Genomic DNA, 26956 nt, shown 5'->3' on the forward strand with positions numbered 1-26956 from the left:
TTCTTCTCGTTTTGATGTGGACTGACAGTTTTTCAAAAAAAAATCTGACATTTTTATTCGTTTCTCAACTGATGGGTCTTTGATCGGACTCGGACACTTTTTCCAGGTCTTGGATCCAACTCTCAAGCTATTCCCTTTACCCATAATGGCCCGCTAACCGAACATACCTCAGATCTCATTTGCTGCCATATTGCTTCAGGTGCAGATTCCTCTCTCTCGAGCTATCGTGTGTTTCTTCTGAAAGTTGTGAGCTTTTACTCACTTTACTCCTCCGTCCATCTAGTGGTCCCCTGCCATAAACAAACTCTACAAAAAGAAGAAAGAAACTGTTGCAAAAAAAAAAAAAAAAAGAGTAAAATCCCATGATTGGAGGAACTCCCTTGTCACCTTCACTAAGAAGCTGAGATCTCTCATAAAACCCTCCAAAGCTAGTTACGAAAACAAAATCGCCACTGATTCTAAAGACAACCACAAAGCATTCTATAGCTATGTCAAGAATCGCAATGGCAACACTCAGATCTGCTCTGAGTTATAGCCCAATGGCACTAAATATATAGAACCAACTGATGTTGACAACATCCTGGCAGATAGTTTCAGAGCTAACTTTACCCCCCCCCCCCACCTCATAAAGGGCCTATCTCTATACCAGAAGAATGCAAAGTTCCTGTAATCATGGCTGCACAGGTAAAAACCACACTCTCCAAAGCCAAGAACACCGCATCCATGGGACCTGACAACATCCCAGGCTGCGTTCTACATGACCTACAGAACGAACTGGCACCCGACTAAGTACCATGTTCACTCATAGCCTCACCTCAGGCTTTGTGCCCACTGAATGTCGCACAGCGACGGTTATCCCACTCTTCAAAAGGGGGAGACACCATGGACCCCAGGAACTACTGGCCCATTAGCCTGACAAGCGTGGTCTGCAAAGCCATGGAACGTATCATCATGGAACTTGTAAACAAAGACATTGGTAGTCTCAAAACTCTGGACCCCAGTTCGGGTTTGTAAAAGGCAGATCACGTGTCCTAAACGTGATAGAGTTCTTTGAAGCAGTCACCAAAGCCGTAGACTAGGGTAAGGTGGTTCACACTGCCTATCTAGATCTTGCCAAGGCTTTCGACACCATCCCTCACTCTGGAATTATAGATAAACTCACTAAACTAGGTATAAATTCCTATGTCACAAGATGGGTTGCCAACTGGCTCACTGACAGAATCCACACTGTGAAAGTAGCAGACTCTAAATCTGACTTCAGACATATGACAAGTGGAGTACCACAGGGTTCAGTCCTGGGTCCTCTCCTGTTTGGTATCTACTTCTCTGAAGTACAGACAAACACAGAGGGTCTTGTAAACTAGGAGCCATAATCGAAATTCCTAACTATGTGGACATCCTACAAAAGGACCTCACTGAGACAAATGCCTGGTGTCAAAGCCATGGCTTCAAGCTCAGTGCCAAAAAGTGCATTGTCATCCCCTTTGGTAAAAAACTCTGTACTCATGGAACTACCACATAAGGCAGTAGTCTACTTAACATCGAAGGTATGATGAGACCTTGAGACACAGGTGGACAGGAGTCTCTCCTTTGATAATCACATTGCCACAGTAGTCAGGAAATCCTTCTATGTGGCACACCTCATCACAAAAGATTTCTCATCCAGGAAAAAAGAGGCCATTGTTCCCCTCTACTTGTCACTCATTAGACCCATTATAGAGTACATCGCCCCTTTTGGTATGTACCTCACAAGGCCACTACAACAACTGGAAAGGCTGCAGAAATACCTTACAAAGAGGATTACCAGCCTCAAACAGATGCCTAACGCAGACCGTCTCACAAAACTCCAGCTTTACTCCGTTGCATATCGCCTACTCAGAGGCGATATCTGCCTAACATACAAAGCTATGTCAAACCCAGAACTGTTGGATATGCTCCACTGAAAGAAATCCCAATCCTTCTGAGCTACACGCTCTAGAGACCTAAACCTTGTCACCACAATAAACAGAACATGCTGGAGGGATAGATGCCTGTCCCAGACACTTCCCATACTCTGGAACAAACTACCTATTTGTATAAAACAAAGCTCCTCCTCAGCACTCCAAGAAAAATCTTGATTGGATGGGAAATAGGAAACCCCGGGGATCACTTCAGTGGCTCTGCTTGACAGGGGCACAGGAAAATAATTTTCTTGGTTGGCGAATGCCAGGGTACCTTTTCGGCTAGGCTTATATAGGCCCTAGGGCCAGTAGCCTGGTACCTACCTGTGAACCATATTCTGAATTTCCTCATCTGTCCTCCCCACTGGCAATTACTCCTTTTTTCATATATATATATATATATATATATAAGTTCTTGCTATCTTAACTGAGTACTCGATATGTTCGTTAAGATTATTTGTAGTATTTTTAATCCTAATGACAGACAAACCAACTGGGTTCAAAAAATGCATTTCTGTGGTCACAAGATTCCCAGCTCTGATGCCCATGGGGAATGTCTGTTGCTTGGGCATTGTCCAATTGATCTATTTGTGTTGATTTCAACACCAGAGCTATTAATGATAGAAGGAATAAGTTAGTGTTGAAGGGCCTTCTCCCGTCTACCTCATACTCTTTTCTTCCAACTGGGGCTCAAACCTTCTCCAAGAGATCTCATAAAGGGAAGCTGGAATTGGCTCTTAAAGATAAAAGTATCAGAAAAACGTCCGCAGACCGCTCACCTACTTCATCTCTGACCACCAAACCACCATCAGAAGTTTCAAAAAAGTCTTAACCAACTCCCTCAGATCCTACTTCCTGAAAAGTAAAATCACATCGGATCCAGTCTCCTCTATATTCACCGGAACCAATACCTATTCAACTTCCTTCTTTAATTCAGGTGATTCCAGTGAAGCACTCCAGACCGCCATCTCGCAGCTCTTCACTTATGTCCTGCAGGAGCTTGACTGAGGTGGATAGGATGATGAGTAATTTCCTCAGAGCTCAGATCCAGATGGGGGAATTCTGTATAATTTCCCATTGGACCAGTGAGCCTGCCCATCACCAACTCTTAGTATTTCCTACTCATATCCGTCCAGTGGTTTTTGTGCCCATAGATTGGAGATCCTTGGGGGGGGGGGGGTCCTCATTGCATCTGAAACTGTGTGGCTCTTTGACTCTCGCCACTTCCCTGAGAACATCCAGCTCTATTTCTTTCTGAGATTGTGTTGGTGCCAGCTCATTGGGGTTTAGAGTGACTCTGAAATTGTTGGTGCTTTAGTGCTGGACAGCTGGGTCCAACTCCATCCACTGGAAGGGGGCTAGGGTGTGATGATTGGGGAGAGATGGCGAAGGCTGCCAGCCTAGTCAAATAGAATTTGATGTATAATTCTGGCATTTGTAAATAAATGTAAAATACAGGCATGTTTTCTTGAATGTAAAAAAATATTGTGAAATGTGGAACTGCAAAATATGTGACAACATTGCACTCTACTGGCCCAGTGAAGCATGTTGTACCCTTTCATTTTAGAATTCGGCTCCAGGACGGCTGGATGAAGGTTTCATGCTCATTGTTCTAAAGCTAAAGTTTATGACCAGAATTTAGATATGGAATGTGCTTTATTGCTCTGGTTTCTGCTATCATATACATGTGAAATGTCTTGTATTGTAAGTTTCTGAGGAGGTGTTAGATTGCTAAATAATGAAGTTTGTGGCCTGAGAACTCAGACCAGGTGTTAAGATGATGCAATATGTATACTGGGAAATCCTAAGTGTCAAAAATGATGTAATTTTGGGAGGGCCTTCGAGACATGTCTGTTAGTAATGTTTAAATACTGTTTCTCACAAGAGACTAAAAAGCATTTTGACTTTGGACATCTAACTTGTCAGCACGCTGCCTTGTGCTCACATGTAAGTTTTAGCACTGTGATTTCTTGTAGGAATAGTTAAAGCTAGTAAAGATTAATTAGTTTTTTTTTTTTTTTTTTGAAATCGGACCTGTCCTACTGTATTATTTTAAGTTTGTCTGTGATCTCTGAACTCTTGTATATCTCTGTGGTGGTGTAGTTTTGTCTTGTGTTTTAATTATTAAATATCTTTTTACATCTTCTACCTGTGGCTGCTTTGTGTAAAGATAAGCTCTAGAGTACATTGCATATTTATAGAGGTTGTTGTAATAGGCCACTCTAAAGTAAGACTTGACTGTTAGTCTTACTACCATTGGATAATAATATTGCACAGTAATAATTGGACACCCTTTTAAGAGCCTTTTAGTAGCTGATATTATTAACTAGGCACTGGCAGTAATTACCGTATAGTCTGGGTAAAGGGGCACAGTTGGAGAATCTGTGTCAGCCTTTCCCAGGAGTGTGAAGTTGTATAAATATTTATCTCAGTGTGTGTGTGTTGTGTCAGCTACTTGGCAGGGACACTAAGCATTGGTTGGACAGAGAAGGTACTGGAGATTTTAGCTTACCCAGTTAGGCTGAGACCTGGACCCTATGGCTGTGCCAGTGGGGAGTCGTATTGGGGACCTGGTGAGCAAGGGAGCAACCAGCCCCAGACTAACTGTGATGTCTGTGTGCACTTAAGGGAAATTGACTTTACTGTATTTATTAGTTATCCTTTCCTCTTCTATGAGACAACCTCCCTGGTGTTAGTGGTGAGGATTGAGGCTCCTTGATTGCTGGGTCAGGGCACAGTCGTCACAGGGAGTTTCAGGGGTAGATAGCACAGGGGGACTTCGGGTCCAGTGCTGCTGCTGGCTTCTGTCTTGCCTAGGTCCTCTGCCTTTGAGTTAGTGGAGAGGGACTTCTCTTTGCCTAGAGAGAGGATATCATTGCCCCCCTTGGATCCCATTTCTTTATCACCTTTGGGTCCTAGTTCTGAGCCTGTCTCTTCTATCTCACTGGGACAGCCAACTTGTTCAAGTCTCCAGTCAGTCCCTTAGGACTCCCCTGTCACTTCCAATACTTTTCCTTCAGACCATCCCACTGATGAGGTCCCTTGGAAGAGAATATGTAAAAGGAGACACTTAGATTCCCTTCAGAGAAGAGGAGCCCACCCTAGAAGAAATAAGAACAGCACTAAGGAAGATGAAGTCAGGGAAAGCAGTAGGCCCAGATGAGGTCACAGCAGATATGATAAAGATGATGGGTGAGATAGGGGAGAAATGGCTCCTGAGGTACTAATAGCAGTGTGGGGAGAGACAGAGAGAGGCATATCCCAAATGACTGGAGAATAAGCAAATTCGTGCCAGTGTACAAGAGCAAAGGGGACATCCACAACTGTGGGCAGTACAAAGGCATCAAACTCCTATCACATTGCATGAAAGCTCTGGAGAGGGTGATTGATAGACACACAGCGTACTAGAATGTAAGATGGGAGATGAGCAGTTTGGATTCAGATCAGGATGCAGCACAACTGACCTGATGTTTGCATTGAGACGGATACTTTGAGAGGAAGCTAGAGATGAGGAGAGAGTCCAACAGGACTAGACTTGGAGAAAGCATATGACAGGGTCCCAAGAAAGCTGATCTTGGTGGTAGTTTGAAGTCCCAGAAACATTGGTAGGTGCAGGCTATGTACAAGGACTCAGTGACTCAAGTATTCGGCCTCACAGAGGGGTTCCCAGTGGGTGTGGGTGTACATCAGGGTTCAGCTCTGAGCCCACTGCTGTTCATACTGGTGATGGACTACATTAGCAAACAGGTTGGAGAGGACGGATCAACAAAGCTGCTGTATGCAGACAATATGGCAGTACAGCCAGACTCTGAGCTAGAACTTCAACAAAGGATAGGCGAATGGAATGCAAATCTGAAGGAACATGGGATGAAACTAAGCACAGATAAGACTGTGGTAATGGCAGCAAACTGGGGAAATCGGAAGAAGCTGTGAACAGAGATAGAAGGGAAGAGAGTTTAACAGGTAAACAGCTTCAAGTATCTGGGAGGAGTAGTTGAAGAAAAGGGTAGTCTGAATGAAGAGGTCATAGCTAGAATCAGAGGGGCTGCAGCCAACTGGCAATAGAGTATCAGGTGTAGTCTGACAGAAGAATGCCAAAGAAACTGAAAAGTAAGGTGTATCAGTGCTACTGTGTGGTACAGAAACCTGGGCAGTAAAGGCAGAACAATTGAAACTAGACGTGATGGAAATGAAGTGCCTGAGAAAGGTGATAGGATGCACACTGTGGGACAGATGAAGAAATGAGGACATAAGAGCAGAACCCAAAGTGGCTCCAATTGCAGAAAAGATCAAAGAGAACAGATTACGGTGGTTTTGGGCACGTGTAGAAAAGCAGAAGACAATCTGGTGAGGAAGATTTGGGACAGACAGGAAAAAGGTAAGAGGAAGCGAGGATGTCCAGCAAAGAGGTGGCTGGGTTGTGTGAAATAATATCTGCGACAGTCAGGCATGAGTGTTGAGGAAGGCAAGAGTGTGGCACTGAATCGAGAGAGTTGGCGACAGTTAACACAATACCCCAACCCCATGTAAAAAAATGGGAAAAAGGGGGGTGATGATGATGATGATGATGATCTGTCACTGAGGCCACTGACTTTAATGAAGAGGAACAGTTCTCCAGATCTCTTCCACCTGAGGACGTCTCCTTTGGAGAACTACTAGAACTTCTAAACCATTAAATTGGTTGGTCTTCCAACACCCTGTCCCAGGAGGAGTCTTATGTTCCTGGAGGCTTTTGGGTATGGTATGGCTACATCTTGGGTGACAGTCCCGGCTGATGAGCTGATCGACCTTGTCTCACGTGCATGGAGGGAGACTTACTGTGGTGCCTATCCTTGAGCCCAGAAAGAATTTTAGCCCTCCCTTCCCCAAAGACAGAGCAGACTGGAGCAAGGGGGTCCAGGTAGATGCCATGGTTGTGGCAGCAGTCACCAAGAAAGATCTTGCAGAGCAGAGTTCATCTGTCCATCCCCGTAACAGGGAGGCTAGGGCCTTAGACATAATTGTAAGTGCATTTACACTTCAGCGACCTTTGCTTTGCAGTCGTTGAATTTCTTTGTGCACTTCTCAAGGTTACAAAGAGATTTGACCAAGGAACTCTCCAAATCTCTTTCTGGGTCCATGTCTGTGGAGGACCAGAACAAGATCTCTTCACAACTGACCACCCTCTAGTCCATATCTAAGGCATCCATGAGGCTGATAGCTCATACTTCATAGGGATGACTGGTTTGGGCATATCCTTCATGAGACATGCCTGGATGTGCCCGTGCAATTTTTGTGGAGCTCTTCAAATCTTCATTCATCAGTGCTCCCTTTGATGGATCTTCTTGGATGGCCCAAAGGTGAAGGAAATGCTCTCCAGAAGTGAGCAAGACTGGAAGACCTGGTCTGCCATTGGGTTCTGGTTTTCTGCTTCTCAGAGACATTTTCTTAGAGTCAATGAGGAGGCAGAAAAATGTGGTTCTGCAAATCTTAGGATCCTTTCAAAGACTCTCAAGGCGATGGTTCTCCTAGAGGTAGAGAGGGGAACTCGAATGGAAGATGCCGTCTCCGTGGCAGAGGTGACATACAGGACCAAGATTTCCAGGATTCTTTGTCATACAAAACCTTGGCAACACTCCTGAAAGGTTGCCCAGCTGCTGCTCTCTAGAGGCAGTGGTGGGGGTGCTTGTCTCTACACCCCAAAGCTTGGGCATCCATCACAAAAGATTCTTGGGTACAGAGAATTATATCCAGAGGTTTTCATTCCATTTCCCAAAGTTCCCCTTTCAAAAATGAAAAAAATTCCCAATATCCCATCCAATCAGATGGAGGCGGCGTCCTTGAAAATAGAAAAGCTGCTAGAGAGAGTCCTCTAGATAGTCCTTCCAGACAAAACAGGATTCAGAATCTGCTCAATTCTGTAGTGCCAAAGAAGACAGGAGAATCTTGGCACATTCTGGATCTTAAATTAAAACAATATGTGAACTATTCAATGTTCCTTATGGCCATATTCAGTCCATTTTACCTGTGCTGTGAAAGGACAATTGGATGTGCTTGATTTAGTATGCTCCTTGAAAATCTATCACATCAACATGAACAGGTACATCAGAAGATATCTGCACTTTCAGCTGTGAGCCAATCATTACCATTTCAAAGCACTACTCTTTGGATTCACCACAGCCTTCAGGGTGTTCACCAAATGCATAGTGGTTGTAGCGACTCACTTGAGACTGCTGGAGTTTTTGTACCTAGACGACTGGCTCCTAACTGCCCCAGCCAGGAATCTACTTCTACTAGCAAGGGACTGCTTGCTTCAATTATTAGGCATCACAAGTCAACTACAGCAAATCACAGCTTACACCTACGCAGCATCTGGAGTTCATAGGTGCTTGTCTAGACAAGGGCAATTAGATACCGTCTCTTCCTCCAACAAGAGTGCAGGCACTCACATCCCAGGTCAAGAAAGTGATCTTGAATTCTTCTCCAGCATCACTGATCCTGCAAGCCTTGGGATCCATGGCAACAGCAATCACTGGTTCCTTTTAGGCAGGTTTCATATGGGAATTTTGCAATGGACTCTACCAGTGCAGTGGTCTATTCTTCAGCAGCCATTGTTCGCCCTAGTCAAGATCGCTCAAACTTGCAAAAAGTATCTTCTTTGGTGGCTTCTCTCGGACAAAGTTTCTCAAGGCCATTCTTTTGTTCTCCCCCTGCCCGCAGCCACAGTGACCATAGATATCTCCCATCTGGGGTGGTGGGGGGCACTGCTTGGGAAGGACAGTCCTAGGTATGTGATCCCCAGAAGAGGCTAAGGGGCATATCAGTGTCCTGGAAGTAAGAGCAGTCCTTTTAGTATTGCAGACCTTTCAAGATGCTCTCCCATCCAGGATGTTGGCTGTTCAGATGGACAATATGCCTGTAGTCTGGTACATAAATAGGGATGAACCAGCTCTTATCTGCTATGTCGAGAAGCAGTGAGAGTGTGACAAGGAGTGATTGCTTCCGTCTGCTTTCTCATAGCAGTGCAAATACTGGGGTTAGAATAGAGAGATAAAATCAGCAAAAGGAGAGAAGTATTGCTGGAATTGAATTCATCCTCCAGTCTTGGTGGGGTACCTTCATAAGGTGGACACTGTATTTCACAAAATCTCACCAAGATGACACTGATATACAGACTGTATTTTATATACCATGTATCATGGACAGAAATAAGTTAAAAAAAAATAAAGATAGCTGGTAGCACAAATCCCAGGCTAAAAAGTGCCCAATCCTAGTAGGCGCACTGTTACCAGGACTGGAAAAAATGACAGTGTAGAATCCTCAAAGCATGGAAGTATTTATACAGTTGGGCTAGGCCAGGCCCAGGGAGAGGATGAGCCCCCCCCCCCGCCCCCAAATTGTAGAAGGAAGTAGCAGTCCACAAAAACTGATAGGCCAAAAAAGAGCCATACAGACTATAGAGTGGACTATTGAGAACAAGAACAAAATTATGTATTGTTACTATTATGTAAGAAGCCAAGAATTTTTAGACAAAAGATATATGTAAAGATTGAGAGAAATTAGAGGAAAGAAAAACTTCCACAAGAAAAACTGTCAGAAGCTTCAAATAAAAATTTGTATTCATTAATACAACAGAGTCAAGAAAAACACTGTATAGACCAAGAAAGCGTGTGCCAGTTGGAAAAGGAAGCGACTGAGGAAGAAAGCGTGTGCCAGTTGGAAAAAGAAGCGACTGAGGAAGTACAAACATTTAAAGAACAACATTTAGAGATGTTTGAAGGATATAAACAAGAAATATGGACATGGGGAAGAGAGAGAGATCTGATTTGGTGCAATATTTATGCAAAGGAAAAGCCAAATTAATCAACACAAAAAAGGCAGCCTCAAAAATACTCTGAGAAATGTAGGCAAAGGCATCCAGATATGGAAAATTTCACAATAAAAGATAAGATCACAAAGAGGAACTGTAGAACAGAAGATTAGCCAAGTAGAAATTAATGTCAGCTTTTATTTTTTTTTTCTTTATGGAATATTTGCGAAGTGAAGGATTCGGTGTGAAGAGTCTAACACAGACCAACAAGTGCCCAAAGTAAGGAGAAAAAAAGAGGAGCAGGAGACAGCTGAAGAAGAAATATGGACATGGGGAGCGAAAGAGATTTGATATGGTGCAATATTTATGCAAAGGTGAAAGCAAAACCAATTGCAAAAAGAGCGGCAACAAAGGTATTTGAAGAGAAATACAGGCAAAGACATCCGGATATGGAAAATTTCACATTACAAAAAATAAGAAAACCGAGGGAAAGCAGAAAAGAAGATTAGCAATGGAGACGTTAAAGAAACCAAAACCAAGGTTGTGGATTACTTGCAAAGTGAAGGATTTAGTGTAGAAAATTTAACTTTGATAACACAACAGGATGGAGCAGTGGACACCCAAATTAAGGAGAAACCAGTGGAGCAGGAAGCATCTAATCAGTTGACATACGAAGATAATTTGGAGCCTCCCATAGGAAACCAGTACAAAGGTTCAATTGGAGCTGTACAGCAAGGGAAAGAACAGGAAACAGTGGCAACTCTGACACAGTCAATGTCTGGGAGTGATAGGCAAGTGATTTTCCATATGAAAGATTAACGGGTGATAGGGTGAAACTGAAGAGAACATGGCACAGGAAGAAGCTCTGGAACTTTCTGTAGAATGCCCACAGAAAATGGCAAACTAAGAATGTGCCCTCGGTTCAGAAGAAAATGATCTAAGAGAGGAGTTGCTTAATTTTAATAGAGATGGGATAGGTGTATTACGATCAATGAAAGAAATAGACTGCAGAGGGTCAATAAAGCCCAAAAAGTTGGAAGTTTGATAAAACAAATGAACACCGTAATTAAGGACTTGACGTAACAGAAGTAAATGGGATACATTACTGTGCAGTCAAGTTAATAACAGATAAAGTCCTACCACAAGAAAGCAAGGTTGCAAGGGAAAGGGTGGAGCAAAATTGAATAGAGAAAACTATAAGGCAATTAAGGCAAGACATTTCACTGTTTAGAAGAGTATAGAATAGGGAACGGATCAAGAAAAATGCTCAAAGATAGAAGTGATAAAAGCAATGCATAGTATTATAACTGATCAGGATTGATCATCCACTATTCCAAATAATAACTACAAATATTAGCACTTGCAGAAAATCTTAGAAGATACGCAGATAAATGTAAAGGAAAAGTACAAAATAAGCAATTTATTGATGACCCAAAAAAGTTTTATAGAGAAATTTGGAAACAAGGTAATATGAATTGAAAGACCACCAAAAAAAAATAGATGCATTTTGGAGAAATATTTATGAAGATATGGGGACATAACGATGCTAATTGGATTAAAGAAGTAAAAGAAAGAATAAGAAGTTCAAATGTACAGGATGTGAAATGTGATGAAATCACGGCGAGAGAGATTGAAACAAAGTTGAGAAAAGCCTTTAATTGGAAAATCCCAGGCCCAGATGGTAGTACCTAACTTCTTGCTAAAAATATTAATATCTTTGCATGGAGATTTAGTCATGAGTAAGAACTATTTTTGTATGTGCACTCAGAACAGACACCAGCCTGGCTAACGGGAAAAACAATGCTCCTACGTAGTAGTGAACCTTCAAGCTATCTTAAAAACTATAGACCAATAACTCCCCTTCCAATGACATGTAGTCATTTAGAAGAAAACTCAATTGTGGCAGTAGAACAAAAGGGTAATAAAAGCCATATTGGAACGAAGGATCATTTGCTGTTGTAGTCGTAGTGGAGAACAGTAAAAAGGGAAGAAGCTTAAGTATGGCGTGGATAGACTAAAAAAAAAAAGGCATTTGACAGTGTCCCACATTCATGGATAAGAGTGCTTACAAATGTGTAAGATGCACCCTACATTGATAAATTAAACTACATCACAGAAACCACGATACAGCAGCAAACCACTTTGCAGTTAAGCCATGATAAAAGACAAATTATTATTCCAGGGTTAAAAATCCAACGGGGGATATTCCAGGGTGACTGTCACCGCTGCTTTTTTGCATTGCCCTTAACCCATTTTAGCTGTCTGCTCAACAGATTTAGGTCGTGGCTATAATTGTCTCCCAGAAAGCAACACAGTGTAAAGTCTTCTCATCTTCTCTTTGTTGATGATTTAAAACTGTATAGCTCATCAGATGAGGATCTGAAAGCACAACTGCAAGTAGTCAAAACTTTCAGCTCTAGGAATGTCATTTTGTGTTGATAAATGTGCAAGAGTAACCTTTTAAAGTAGGAAAGCTGCAGTATCAAGAAAACATGTAGTTTGGGACAGGAATGTGATATAAAAGTAGTTGAGCAAGAGGGAGTGCATAAATATTTGGAAATTGATGAAGGATCAGCAATAAAACATGAACAAATGCAAATAAAACTCCATAAGGAATATTTTAGAAGACTTGAAATTAATTCTGAAAACAGTGTTGACATCTAGGAGCAAAGTTCAAGCTATAAACCAGTTTGCTGTTCCTGTCCTTGCTTAGTTTTTGGAGTGATTGACTGGCCCCAAAAGGTGTTGGATAGATTAGATAGGAAAACAAAGATGCTTAATGCTCATCAGATGATTTATAAAAATCATTGCATACCAAGGTTATATATTTCCCCATTCTGAAGGCGGTATGGGCCTCCTTGAAATTGATTACATGTAAAGATTTGTAATCGTGGGACTACATACATATCTGCTGACCTCAAAAGACCAAAACATAGTGAACGTTTTGAAACATGAGAATAAATCTAGGATGGCTTCCCTGCTTAGTCTAGCAGAAGCATATTGGTATCAAGTGGGAATGGAAATTAAATCAGTAGGTAAAAATTAGGCAGCAACTGAATGTGCCAAAAAACAAAAAGAATATGAGGTGAAGGATGAAATGAGAAGGCAAGAAATGTGGAAAATATGTAAACATAGTTGAAAGTATAGAAAACTCTTGGAAAAACCTCATGTTGGTCAGAATCGAATGCAGGAATGGTTTGAGAGGCAAATTCAAACCAAAGGATGAAAGGTAATATTGGTAGCCCAAGATAGTGGACTACGTACACACTGGTTTACAAACTCCACTGAAAATATGGGAGAAACAAACAAATATAGGTTTTTTAATACAGAATTGGAAACTGTTGCACACCTCGTTGCCGGTTGTGACATACTAATAGCAGAAGGACTGCATACTGAAAGGCATAGTAATGTGGCAAGACTGTTGCACTGGGGATTGTGCAAATATTTTAATGTTGAAGTAGGTGAAAAATACAGGGAACATACATCACAAAGCATCAGAAAATGATAGTTTGCATCACATGGGATCAAATATACATGTGAGAAAACCAGATATATAGTGGTCCATGAAAAGAAGACAAAAGTAGCATTGATCATTGAAATTGCTACACCCAGTGACTACAGTGTCTTGCATAAGAGAGCGACAGAGTCGTAAAATATCAGGATTTGCAGGCAGTAATTGAGAGCAATGTGGAATAAAGATACCCAAACAAGTACAACAGTAGTAGGAGCAACGTGTCTTACAAGAATCCACAATCGTATTTAGATATGTTACAGATGCATGCTAACTTCGTAAGAAATTGCAGAATCAGTCATTACTGGACACATTGCGAGTGGTATGAAGAGCACTTCTGGCTGACATCAAAGAGTGAAACAATACTAATTTCATGAGCTTTAATCATACTTTGACTTAGGAATGGGGTCCATTCCTGTCATGGTATTAGAAACCCAAAGGATTTGGAGAAATTAAAAGAGGAAGGCCACAGTGCTTGCAGACAAACTAAGCAGGTCTATTCTGATGCCTCATGAGTGTTTTCGTAGTATCAAAGTGAAAATTCTATCAGTGGGGCCAGCCATGCTGCAACCTTTTTGCTTCTTCCCTCAGCAAGTGCAGCAGGTTCTTCGCCCTGATTCCCCCTCTGGGGGAGTCACCGAGAGATGCTCTAGTTCGCGATTGGCCCTCTGGTCTCTTATGCTTATCCCATGTTACCTCTAACCAACAAATTCATACAGAAAGCATACTGTTTGAAGAGCAGAGTTATCCTCATTGCACCTTTTTTGGCCTTGTCAGATATGGTGCAATGAGGCCTCGTCTTTTGTATCCACCCTGGTTTCTGGACCCCAGTCCAGACCTCCTGTCTCACCTGAGAGGGGTGACTCATCCGGATATAACAGGCCTCAAGCTGATTGCATTTATTTATTTTACATTTGTTTACTGGGAAGGTCCAACTGGACACGTGCCCTTTTTCAGCAGAGGCCAACAGGGGAGAAATGTAAAATAAATTTGCCCAGTTCCACTGATGGCTAGATAACCCAGGCTTTCCTCCCTAGTCCATCGTACTTTGTCTTCTCAAAAGGCTTTTGCTAGGGAAACCCACAGAAGTAAATGGAAGAGGTTTTCTTTCTGGACTTTGGAGAGATTTGGACCCCTTTTCTGCCTCTATACCAGCTGTACTTGAATTTATAGCTTCAATTTTCAATGAGGGGGGACAGTTTCTGTACTGTTGAGGTGCATTTGGTTGCCATTTCAAACTAACATTATGGTGAAAATGATTCCTTTTTAGCTTTTTCTAGAATATGCAAGGCCTTTTCTGAAAGGCACCTTCTTGCTTAGGCCCCCAATAAAGGCTCCTTACGCATTCTTGGAACTATCTTGCAACAAGGTCTGATCCAGAGCCCCTTTAAACCTTCAGTCAAGACGGTTCTAAAGTTTTTGTCATGGAAACCAATTTTTCTAGTGGCTATTACATCAACTTGACTGGTATCTGATCTCCAGGATCTTTCTTCCAAGCCTCCTTACCTGGTTTTTCGTAAGGACAGAGTTTCCTTATGAACCAGCCAGTCCCTTTTACTTAAGGTGGCTTTGGAGTCTAATATTAACTGGGTTTATAATCTCCCAGTTTTCTTTCCAATCTTCTCTAATAAGGCAGAATACTTGCCCCATCTTTTGGATCTGCATGGATAACTTAGGATCTGATGTCAGTATTCACAAATTCCTTAACAGTGAGTTCAGTTCCGAACATCGAAACCAAGACCGCCATTTACTGCAGCTCGTGCTCTCCAAACCCTCGAGTCAGGCTGTACCCATGATGCTCCTGTCAGATTACCTCCGGTCTCGTTTGCCGCTTAAGACCAGACACGTTGGTTTCCTTCTCTCAAGCCTTGGCTTATTTTTGTGAGTATTGTCTAAATTATAGTCTTCCTTCTTTGAAAACTTCTATATTTTTGTAATCCCTTTATAACTTTGTATTTCTGCCTGCTCCTGCCTTTCTATCAAAGCTATTTTTCCTCTTTCTTCTTTACTTCTACCATTGGTAGACTGTCCAGTACCAATGTTGGTAGTCTCTACCCCTCCTTTATTTACCTTTTTAAGGTATTCTTGGATACCATCGTTGGTATTTTTCTACCCACGGAAAAAAAAAACTTTTTAATTGTATTCCTCTCACTCTGCTCTGTCGCATGATTGGGTGACATCTTCTACCTACTATTATGGCCGAACAACAGGAAAAACCTTCTCCTACTAAACTCTGTAAAGGCACCTCCAGGTTTAAGAGGTGTAAAAAATGTGAGGGCAAAATGCCTAACTCAGACGGGCATACTCCATGCATTTACTGTCTTGGCAAAATACACCTACAAGAAAACTTTGCCAGTTGTCACGGGTTTTCAACCCAAAGTTGTAACTGAAAGGAAAAATAAGTTAATTTTGAAAGGACTCCTTAAATCCGGATTTGACAAGGCCATTTGTGAGTCCAGGACTTGGAAGTTAGCACTTCCTCATCATCATCATCATCACCTACTTCTAAGAAAAGGCCTTCCTTGGTTCCAAGGTCCTCTGAATCGTCAAGGAAAATGGCTAAGTCTACTTTGGTACCGAAGAGTTCATAATCACCAGAGAATTTAACTGGAACTAATTCAAAACTGGCTTCAGATCCGACAGCTTCTTCTTTGGCACCTATGGATGCATGGGTACCGAAGCAGTTAGGACTAACTCCGCTCCCACAAACATCCTTTTCTCCATTTATAGACTCTTTTAAAGACACACTCCCTTTGTGGAAGTGAGACCCCCTAAATCTTCTTCCTCTGCATCTGTTTCCTCTCAAGAGGCAGATACCATGAGACTGGTAGATCAGTTGCTGGTGGCGAGGGGATTGTCCTCTGTTCCGAGCTACACTGGCATCAGAACCACTCATCCTATGGCACCCCTATATCCTCCTCCTTCAGCACTTTCTGTAAGTGCTGCAGACAAAGCTGTTTCCACTAAACACAGTGGTTGCATCCTGTAGTTCTGAAAAAGTCTCCTTTACAGATGTTTGAGCCACAGACACTTGGTCTTCTGTGTACATCTTGCATTTCTAACCATGGAATGAAAATGGTCCCGTGGAGTCTGTGTTCTATCCCGATTAACAAAAAAAAAACATGGCAACTGTTTTCTTTAGCATGACTTGGGAAGTAGAATGCATTTAGAAAGGCAGTACTAGACCATTTAGTGTTTTGTGCTTGTCTGATCCTTTAGCTTCTTTCACCCTGGCTGACTTGCTTGGTATTCAGCCCAGTCAAGAGTCTAACAGGGAAAGTCCTGTCCTTGATGAACTGATACGGTTAGAATTTCTGTTGCATCTAATGTTGAAAACCATTATTAGTGGTCCAGTGTACCTTCCATTCATCCCAGTGTTGAGGTTTTCCAGCAGCTGCAAAGTTCTTGTTTAAGTTGGGCAACTATATATTTTTGTATTGCTGGTTTATAAATGTTTGTCGAGCTATCATTGCTCGATTTGCAAGGGTCTCAATAGTTGCCGGGGGGGGGGGGTGAACTGATTCTCTTTAATGTATTTGCCTGTAGAGGTGGTATGTTCCATCACTGAGTGCACTGGTATTGGCACATGGACATGATCCTTATTTTGGATTTTGATGAAAAAATGACTTCTGATTGGTGGAGTACTCTGTTAAGGGTCTCAAGATTATTGGATGCAGTACGAAATGTCTGTTATTTGCTGGAGCTTGTCTTTCCAAGATGGTTATGTTTAAGATTTGTTTTAGTTTTTGTAATGCACATCTGGGAAACTGCAGCAGTTTCCTTTATGGTATATTTTATTTCACTTTTCATACAACTTTATCTAACTTTACTTTGTCTCCAGTGAGGTCTGTAGTCGTACACAGAATTTGTAAGGAAGGTTTATAGGTTAGTACTAGGTAATCTGCTGTTGCATGCCATTTTAAGCCTAGCTAAATTTTCCAAACCCAAAGGTAATAGTCAAACCCTGCAACATGTATCTAGGGGGTAAGCCTATGCCAACAGTTTATTTTAGACTTCCACAGTAAAAGTTTGGAAATGGATTTTCATACAATAAGACCATCATGACAATTCTTATGCTGGTGTTTTGTGCTGTTTTATATGCAGTCCACATTGCCTTTAAGTGGACAGTTACTAGAATCACAGGTAGTTGGGGGGGAATTTTAAGATCAAGTTTGACTGCCTTTACACTAGTACTTAAATTGGAAAATACTGTTTTGAAAAAAAAATGCTGTTTAATATTTGTTTTTTGTTTTTTTCTGTTTCAGGTTGCATAAAAGTCATCTAAAATTAGATCCCTCACCCTATTGTAATTACACAGAAAGTGGAACTTTGTATGGAGACTATTCATCTTCTGCAGAATTTTTTGTTAGCATTGCAGTGTTTGCATTTTTGTACAGTATGGGTGCTCTTGTTTATTACATTGGATACTTAAACTCCTATCGAAATTCAAAAAAACCACCCATTGTTGTAAGTAATGTATAATTTTATCAAAAGCTTTTTTTATTTATGTTGCCATTTATCTGTTCAATTGTGTTTATAGGATTGTTAACCAGGGTAACAGACTGATGCATAGGTTCATAGATAGTAGTCCTGCAATTTAGATGGCCATTGAAAAGCTTAGCGAAATAACTCAGTAGAATTATGATGTGTTATCTATCCTGATTAGGTAATGCTATAACCACATACTGCAGGGGATAATTTCTGGTGTCACTCCCACTTGTCGAGTGTGGATTTAATTCCATACCTGTTGGTGCTGGTAACACACTGCTCCTACTTATGCCATCAGCTTTGTCCTTGACCGTGCTTGAAAGACTGTCCGAATAAAACAGTTTTGTTCTACTGAAGCTTAGTTATGGTAGTGAATTTGTGTTATCTGCTACTGGGATTAAGCACACTAAGTGAGTAAATTTGTTTATCAAAGCAAAAAAAAAAATTCTTCAGTTAGATAGTTTCACTTTTTATTCTTGGCTTTAGACAGTTGCTTGACAGCAGCAGTCAGGTATGTGACAGCTAATTAACTTACAAGCAGGGGTTAGAGAGAGATAAAGCACTACTGTTTAATATGCAAAATAGATTCATTTCAGCTTCTGCCCAAAAAGGATGTTTTCATAGACATACATTTAGACAGATACAATGCATGTGTCATTATAGCCTAATGATACTGTAGTTACCTTTGTGAAGAAACGAACATTTGAGATTAATTATCTGGTGTTTGAAGCCACACTACTCTTTCAGGTTATATAGGAACAAATGCTGGATTATTTGGTACCGTGAAGGAAGTGGTAGCACATGTATTTTTGCTATGAAGCAGATATATCCATTTGATCTCATATTTCAAAATAATCATTTTGCTTGCAAACATCAGATCTGATGTCAGTTTTCATTCTGCCCTCAACTTATGGGTTCGGATCTGTTCCTCCGATCTGATTCGGATGTTGCAAAAACTCTTGGCAACCAGAAAACTCTCAAGCTACTCCCTTCCCCACAATGCACCAACCCCAAGTACCTCGGATCTTGTTTGCCACTTCCAGCAAAAGATGTGTTACTGTACTCTCAAGCGACTCTTCAGATAAGTTCATTTGTTTTTTCTTAAGGCTTTTTCTCAATCTGATTACCTTTACCCTTTGTCATATAGCTTTATCTGTTTTCCCCTTTTGTACTTGCATACTTCTTAAGTACTATACTTAGTACTCCCCCCTTCATTTTCTTTACACTCCAGGGTGTAATTTCTAATCTGATGTTGTTGATCTTCGTTCATTCCTTACGATGGTTTATCAGTTCCATCCTCGGAACCGAGCCGGCCTTATGCCAAGCTTGCATCAGCCAAAAAAAACTCTTGAGCCAAGATCCTACCCATAATGCTGTGCTCCCTGTTATCTCAGATCTCATTTGCCGCAGTGCTGTACAGCCGTGTCAACCCTTCTCTCTCAACTAAGTGTTCAATTTTTTTGAAGTTTTTCTATATAGAAAGAGTTAAATTCTTCACTGTCTGTCTTATTACCCTATTGCAACTTTGAGACTCTCTCCCTATAGTATATGGCTTGCCTTCTCTTTGCTTGGAGTCTCAACTATCCTCTCCACAGGGACAGTGGGAACTGAAACCCCAGGCTTCCCAGGGGGTGTTTCAGCCTCTTCTGATACCTCCCCATAGCCTCCCACTAAGGAGTCCCTAAGAAGAATATGCAAGAGGAAACAGACTCCCCAGAGGAGTCCGTCACAATAAATGCAGACTTTGATGGAGAAGAGTCCCCATGGTCTCCTCTTGAAGATGTCCAGTTCAGAGACATTCTTGAAATCCTGAAGCAGGTAGGTGGCTGGAAGTCCAAAAACCCTTTGTCCGAGGAGTGTTTTCCTGGAGGCATTCAGTACAGGCCTGTCTATCTCCTGGGTGACTCCGCCCACAGATGAGCTCATAGTTGATCTCTTGGCAGGCATGGAAGGCCCCGGACACTGTTGAACCAATCTTGAGGAGACTGGATAAAATTATAAAAACACCGGAAGGCAAACCGTTCTGGGCAAAAGGTGTGCCTGTTGGTGCCACTTAAAAGGAACTCGCCAAATAGAGTTCCACTGTCCATCCACCAAACAAGGAGTCTCTGTGGATGAACAGGTTTGGGAAGCATGTCTATGCTTCAGTGACCTTAGCCTTAAGGTCTCTGAACTATTTAGCACATTTCACCAGGTTACAGAGAGACCCTATTTAAGGAACTGTATGACACACTTTCAGGGTCTGTTTCTGATGAGGTACAGGCATTTGTGACTTCTCAGTTGGCTACCCTGTAATCCGTTTCCAAATCTTCATGAGACTAATTTTGCATGTGGCCAAAGGAACCTGAAGGGCAGTGGGTTCTGGCATTTCCATAAGGAGGCACACCTGGATGCACTTGTGTGATTTCGCAGAGCCCTTCAAGTCTTCTTCAGTGCTCTCTTTGATGGGTACGTCTTTGTTTGGGCCCAAAGTTAAAGATACATTATCCAGGTGTGAAATGGATGGAAATACCCTGTCTGCTGTGGGTGTATATTTTTCCACACCTCAAAGATCTTTCTCCAGGAATCAATGAGGTACTGGGAAAATGTGGTTATAGAAGTCTCGGGGGCCCTTTCCAGGACACACGTGGAGGAGGTTTCCCTAGGGGTAGAGGAGGGAACTACAATGGTAGACACTGCCCTCCTGGCAGAGGTTGTCCACAAAACCAAGGGTCCAGAGATTCATTTTTGATACTCTTCCAGTGCTCCTGAAAGGAAACCCGATTGTCCCCCTCTGGAGGCAGTCAGGGGTGGTTTATCCCTGCACCAGAGAGCCTGGCTAGAGATAACAGATATTTGGGTGGAGAGGATCATTTTCACAGGTTATACAATACCCTTTTCCTTTTATCTCCAATCTCAGGAAAAATCCATGATGATCCACCCAGTCAAAGGGAAGAAGCGGCACTTCATATACAAAAGCTGGTAGAAAAGTGTCCTCCAAGAGGTCCTGCCTGACCAGATAGAATCTGAAACTTAAGATTCTTTTTAGTGCCAAAGAAAACAGGAGACTAGAGACCAATCTTGGATCTCAGCAACTTAAGCAAATCAGTTTGCACCAAGTTTTGGATGGTCACGGTTCAGTCCATTCTCCCATTTCTGGGAAAGGACAGTTAGATGTGCTCACTATACCTTTAGGATGTGTACTATCGCATAAAAATGAACAGGTGACCCAGGAGGTTCTGGCTGGGAGCCAGGCATTACCAATTCAGAGATGTCCTTCATGGATGCATCTGCAGTCATAACAACTGGGTTGTCCTGTCGTCAGGCAGCCCTTCAGTCGGCCGGATTCCAAAGTCCGGGTCCGGCTTCGGCTGATGTCGCACTTCACCCGACGTCATCTCTGTTGGTCTTCGGGTATAAAGGCATCAGCCGACGCCATTTTCCCCAGTCTTTCTTGCCGTGGCGCCAAGCAGAAGCTGTTCGCAAGTGCCGGTCGGTCGGATCCAGAGATTACTTCTACCGAATACTACTTCAAGACTTCTAAAGCTAAGTACCCGTTGGGGACTCTTTCTTGCCTCAGCCGATGTCAGAAAAAGTTAATAATTGTTTAACCTGTGGGAAACAAATACCTCATAAAGATTTCCACTCTTATTGTCTGCCTTGTTTAGGCCCAGCCCACGACGTAGCAGCCTGTTCGCCTGTGCTTCATTCAACCGGTTACTAACGCTTAGGCGTCGGTCGGAGTTTGCTGAACAGTTTTTTGGTTCTGATTTTGCGTATATTATGCCGTCGGATCCTCCGACTACCCATACTGCTAAAAAACGCAAAGATAAAGACCGACACTCGCGGTCCGCGGTTTTGGCCGAAACCATGGTTAAGCAAATCATGAGTGTCTCGGTTTCCGCCGAAACCGAGAAAACTGATCAAAGTACAGCTGAATCTATCACTACCACTGAGGCCCCTGCTACTTCTCTTGAATCGGCCTCAGAAATTTTATCCACTACGGTGGTTGCCACTGACTTATCAGACACCATTCCCTTGGATGTCTCTACCCCAGCACGTGGTGCTGCTAGGCCTCCAGCTGCCATGTCCATCAAGGCCTTTGCCAGGGCTAAAGCAGCCAAAACTACTAAAGCAGTGCCTGTTAAACCCCCTACAACCAGGCCCTCTTCTAGTTCACAAATGCTTACTCTGGCAGAAGATTTAATTTCATTAATTAGGTGATCTCAATCTCACCCAGACAGGGCCTCTCAGCCCCCAGTGAAGAGACCTAGGGCAGAGCCCCGAGCCTGTGTCCTCTGATGATTCTGCCGATGAATCAGACATAACAGACCAGCCAGAGGCTCCTTTCTCCAATTTTGAAGACTCAGATGCTGAAGAATCCATTCCAGCTGCTTCCCCACCAGAAGAATTCTCCTTTGGGGAAACCTTACATGCCATGCGAGAGCAGTTCCAATGGCAGCAGCAGGATTTCTCAGACTCCAGAAAAAGACTTAGGACCTTTCTGCACCTTCCACAGCACAGGCCCTTAGCTATACCTCCTGTTCTCTCTGTGATGGATGATGCCTTCAATGATGTCTGCTCTGCACCAGATTCTTTACCTCCAGCCCCTGCCAAACCAGACCGATTTTACAGGGTACCAGACACTCATCACCACCTTTACAAGGCCCCGCTTGCAGACCCCGAAACTATATCCCAGGGTCCCAGGGCAGTAGCCGCGACCACAGCTAAAAACCCTATTCCTTCTGAAAGGGAAGCCAGGTCATTAGACAGATGGGGCAAAAAGGTCTACACCTCAGCTACTCTCTCAGCTAGAGCTTTAAACTGTCAGTTTCACATGATACAATACCAAGAGTTTATGCTTGATCAGTTAACAAAAAAGCTATCCTCTGATGAATCTATTGATAAGAAATATGTATTAGAAATGGTAAATAACATACAACAGGTTAGTAACCATTCCTTAAAATGTGGCTATGATGCACTGGAGGCTTCATTTAGATCAGCCATGACTGGCACAGTGATAAGAAGGCATGCATGGCTAAAGGAACAAGCTTTACCGGATCATGTTAAAGCTAAGTTATTAGATGCTCCTATGGATAAGACCAGCTTGTTTGGTACACCTGCCCAGCAGGTAATGAAGAAAATGGAAGAAAAGGCAAAATCTGTTCAAACGGTTAAAGATTTCTTGCAGGTTCAACCCCCAAGGTTTAGCAGGAACTGGCCTGCCAAAAATTGGTCCTTTCCTGACTCCACAAGATCCCAAAGGGGTAGGAATAGACGTTCCAGAGGCAGAAACCAATCCAGAGGAGGTGCCTACAGAGGACGACAGTGGCAAGGTAACAACAGAGGCACAGACACAACCACTGCCACTACAACAACACAACCACAGTGACTTAACTCTATATCCGCCTACCAGGGAACAAATAGCAGCTCCATTAGGCGGCAAATTAACCTTATTTTCAAAGAACTGGCACTATATCACAAAAGACAAGTGGATTTTACAAACCATAGATCAAGGTTACCGGTTCCACTTCCACACTTTACCAGTCAAAAGAGGAATGCCAAATCTACCTCCAAATCAAAAAACAGAGGCTCTACAACAGATAATGCAGTTAGCAAACATGAGAGCTGTGGAAAGAGTGCCAACAACAGAACAAGGAAAGGGATTCTACTCCAGACTATTCCTAGTTCCAAGAAAGGAAAAAAGTTGGAGACCTATTCTCGACCTGTCCACCTTAAATACATACATCATTGTCCCAAAATTCAAAATGCTGACCCTACAGCAACTTCTTCCCATGCTGGGCGAGGAGTGTTAGCTGGTAACTCTAGATCTCAAGGAGGCATACCTGCACGTCCCCATTCGACCAATCTGCAGAAGATACCTCAGATTTCTTGCAGGATCAGAGCATTATCAATTCTCAGCATTGCCCTTTGGCTTATCTACTGCGCCCAGAGTATTCACAAAATGCCTGGCATCAGTAATCGCCCACTGCAGACTACAGGGAATTCAAATTTACCCATACCTGGACGACTGCCTGCTACAAGGGGACAACAAAAGCAAGCTGACAACAGATTTACAAAGGGTCATTTACTTGCTACAAGCACTGGGATACACAGTCAATTTACAAAAATCAAGGCTGATACCATCCCAAACAAGGACATTCTTGGGCTGAATTGGACACAGTAAAACAAATGGCATTCCTAACTGCAGAAAAACAAAAGAACTCCCTCTTTACTTCTTGGCACTAACAAAACAGAACAAGTTAACAGCAAGAAAAGTACTGCAGGCCTTGGGCTTCATGGCATCATGCATAATCTTGGTCCCACTTGCCAGACTACATATGAGAAAACTACAGTGGTACCTAAAGAATTTATGGTCCCAACACAGACACAGCCTAGAAACAGAAATTCCACTAATTCCATGCTTAAAACAGGAGTTCCTATGGTGGGCTCAAGCATGCCAGTCAAACCCAGGGCTACCCTTTCGCAGATGTCAAGCAAGCCAGACCATCACAACAGACGCTTCAGACTTAGGATGGGGGGCCCACATGCTGGACAAATGCGTGCAAGGATTGTGGACGCAGGATCAACTTCACCTGCACATCAACCTAAAAGAAATGCTGGCAGTAAAACTGGCAATCCAAAAGTTCAGACCATTTCTCAAAGAGGGCCAGTTGATGATAAGGACAGACAACACCACATTCATGTGGTACATCAACAAGCAGGGAGGCACTCATTCATACCCCCTATGCAGAATGACTTTGGAGCTGTGGACCCTGGCACTCAGCTACAACATCCAGTTACAGGCAATATTTGTACCGGAAAAGAAAATACTCTAGCAGACATATTAAGCAGAACCACATCGGATGCCCACGAATGGATGCTACACCCGGACATCTTCAAGACCATCTCAAAGAAATGGGGAATGCCTCAGATAGATCTATTCGCTTCCCCTCTCAATCACCAGCTCAAAAAATTCTGCACAAGGACATTCCACCCACTAGCATGGAAAGTGGATTTGCTCTCCTTCAGCTGGAAAGGCCTAACAGCATATGCATTCCCACCTCTTCCCTTGATACACAAGGTATTACTAAAAATCAAGGAAGAACGTCCAAGGATAATCCTGATAGCTCCAAACTGGCCAAGACAACACTGGTACCCACTGCTGAGGAGCATGTCTCGAACAATATGTGGCCAATACCCTGATGCCTTTGATGTTAACTCAGAACAACTACAGCATCATGCATCCAAACCTATAAACGTTGCAACTGACTGCATGGAACATCACATAGCAGCAGCTAATCCAGAACTTTCCCAAAGAGTTAAAGACATTATTCTTGAAGCCCGCAGACCTTCAACAAGAAGGAACTATGCAGGAAAATGGAAGAGGTTTGTCATTTGGAGTACTGAAAGAGGAAAAGATGTGTCAAACATAGATATGCCTAACATTCTGGAGTATCTGGCAGAACTTCTACATTCAGGCCTGTCCTACTACTCCATCAAGATACATGCATCAGCTATATCAGCAGAATACAGCTTTGATCCACCTGTTTTTTCACACCCTTTACTCAGGCAGTTCCTCAGAGGAATCAAGAATGTAAAACCTCCAAGGAAACCACCATTGCCAGCTTGGGACTTGAACTTTGTGCTAGAAAAGTTGACACTATCACCCTTTGAACCAGCAGCAACAGCAGACCTACAGCATCTATCGTGGAAAACGGCCTTCCTACTGGCAATAACCTCAGCCAGGAGGGTTTCTGAACTTCAGGCCCTAATGGCAGTACAACCCTTCCTAATCTTCCACCAAGATAGAGTGTCCATGAGGACTAATCCTACATTTATGCCTAAGGTGGTATCCAGAGTGTCTTTAAACCAGGCAATCCACCTACCTACCTTCTTTCCCAACCCACATAACAGAGGGGAAAGAATACTGCATACCTTGGATGTACATAGACAGCTATGCTACTACTTGGACAGAACAAAAAGTAGCAGAAAAACTGACCAGCTTTTTGTAGCCTATGCAACAGGAAGGGAAGGAAAAGTTATTTCCAAACAGACAATCTCCAAATGGATAGGAAATTGCATACGATTCTGTTACTCCTTCCATGGAAAACCAATTCCACAGAACATAAGACCTCATTCTACAAGGGCAACAGCCACTACCACAGCCTTCTTACGAGGAGTGGCAACCAAAGACATTATTGAGGCGGCTACTTGGACCTCCGTGCATACATTTGCCAAGCATTATAATTTGCCTCTATATTCCAGATCCCGAGCAGGGTTTGCCACTGCTGTACTGCAAGGGATCCTAAACACACCATAATCTAGTTTTTCCTCCTCCCTAGTTGGCTATGGTATTCTACCCAGTTGTTATGACTGCAGATGCATCCATGAAGGACATAGTACAGTTTTGTACCTACCATAAATGTAGATGTCCGAACTGGATAGCATCTGCAGTCAGGATTACCCTCCTCCTTCCCTCTGTGGTACTCCTAGGGTGTTTACCCTCCTAATAGCTAGCTGGTGGGGGGGGAGTCTTTTATGGTGTATTTGTTTGTATATATGTACATACATGCTTATTTTTGTGTTTACCTCTATCTTTTGGAAACATTGGCATTTATCCAAATTTTAGCCTTCAAGAGGGCTACTGGCATCTGGGGCAAGAAACACTGAGGAAAATGGCGTCGGCTGATGCCTTTATACCCGAAGACCAACAGAGATGACGTCGGGTGAAGTGCGACATCAGCCGAAGCCGGACCCGGACTTTGGAATCCGGCCGACTGAAGGGCTGCCTGACGACAGGACAACCCAGTTGTTATGACTGCAGATGCTATCCAGTTCGGACATCTACATTTATGGTAGGTACAAAACTGTACTTTCTGCCCTTTGGTCTCACCACAGCCCCCAGGATGTTCACCAAATGTATGGCAGTAGTGGCAGCTTATGTGAGACTGCAAGGACTCTGGGTGTTTCCATATTTAGACGACCGATTCATTATTGCCCCAACCAAGCATCAAGTAATAGAGGCAAGAGATCAGGATGTTCATCGTGTTTCACTGTTGCAGTCATTACACTTGGGTTATCCTGTTGGCAGGCTACCCGCAGTTGGCCTGAATTACAAAGTCCTGGTCCGGCGTCTGTTGCTGTCGCTTCTTCTCTTGTGCCAGGGGTATGTAAGATGCAGCCAACGCCATTTTCTTCAGTCTTTCTTGCCGTGCGGTGCCCGAAGCAATAGCAGTTCGCAAGTGC

General features: G+C 42.8%; 1 protein-coding gene across 1 annotated transcript in view; it reads left to right on the plus strand.

Annotated features, from left to right (window-relative positions):
- The window catches only part of SYPL1 (synaptophysin like 1), a 363534-nt gene that overhangs the window by 151247 nt on the left and 185331 nt on the right, over positions 1-26956 (plus strand). The window contains exon 3 of the mRNA XM_044087289.1: positions 17506-17707. Within this exon, the coding sequence (XP_043943224.1) occupies positions 17506-17707 (202 nt within the window). The remainder of the gene's footprint in view (positions 1-17505; positions 17708-26956) is intronic.

This window comes from Protopterus annectens, chromosome 11.part0 (assembly GCF_019279795.1).
Source record: "Protopterus annectens isolate FY-2018-M chromosome 11.part0, PAN1.0, whole genome shotgun sequence".
Lineage (NCBI taxonomy): Eukaryota > Metazoa > Chordata > Ceratodontiformes > Protopteridae > Protopterus > Protopterus annectens.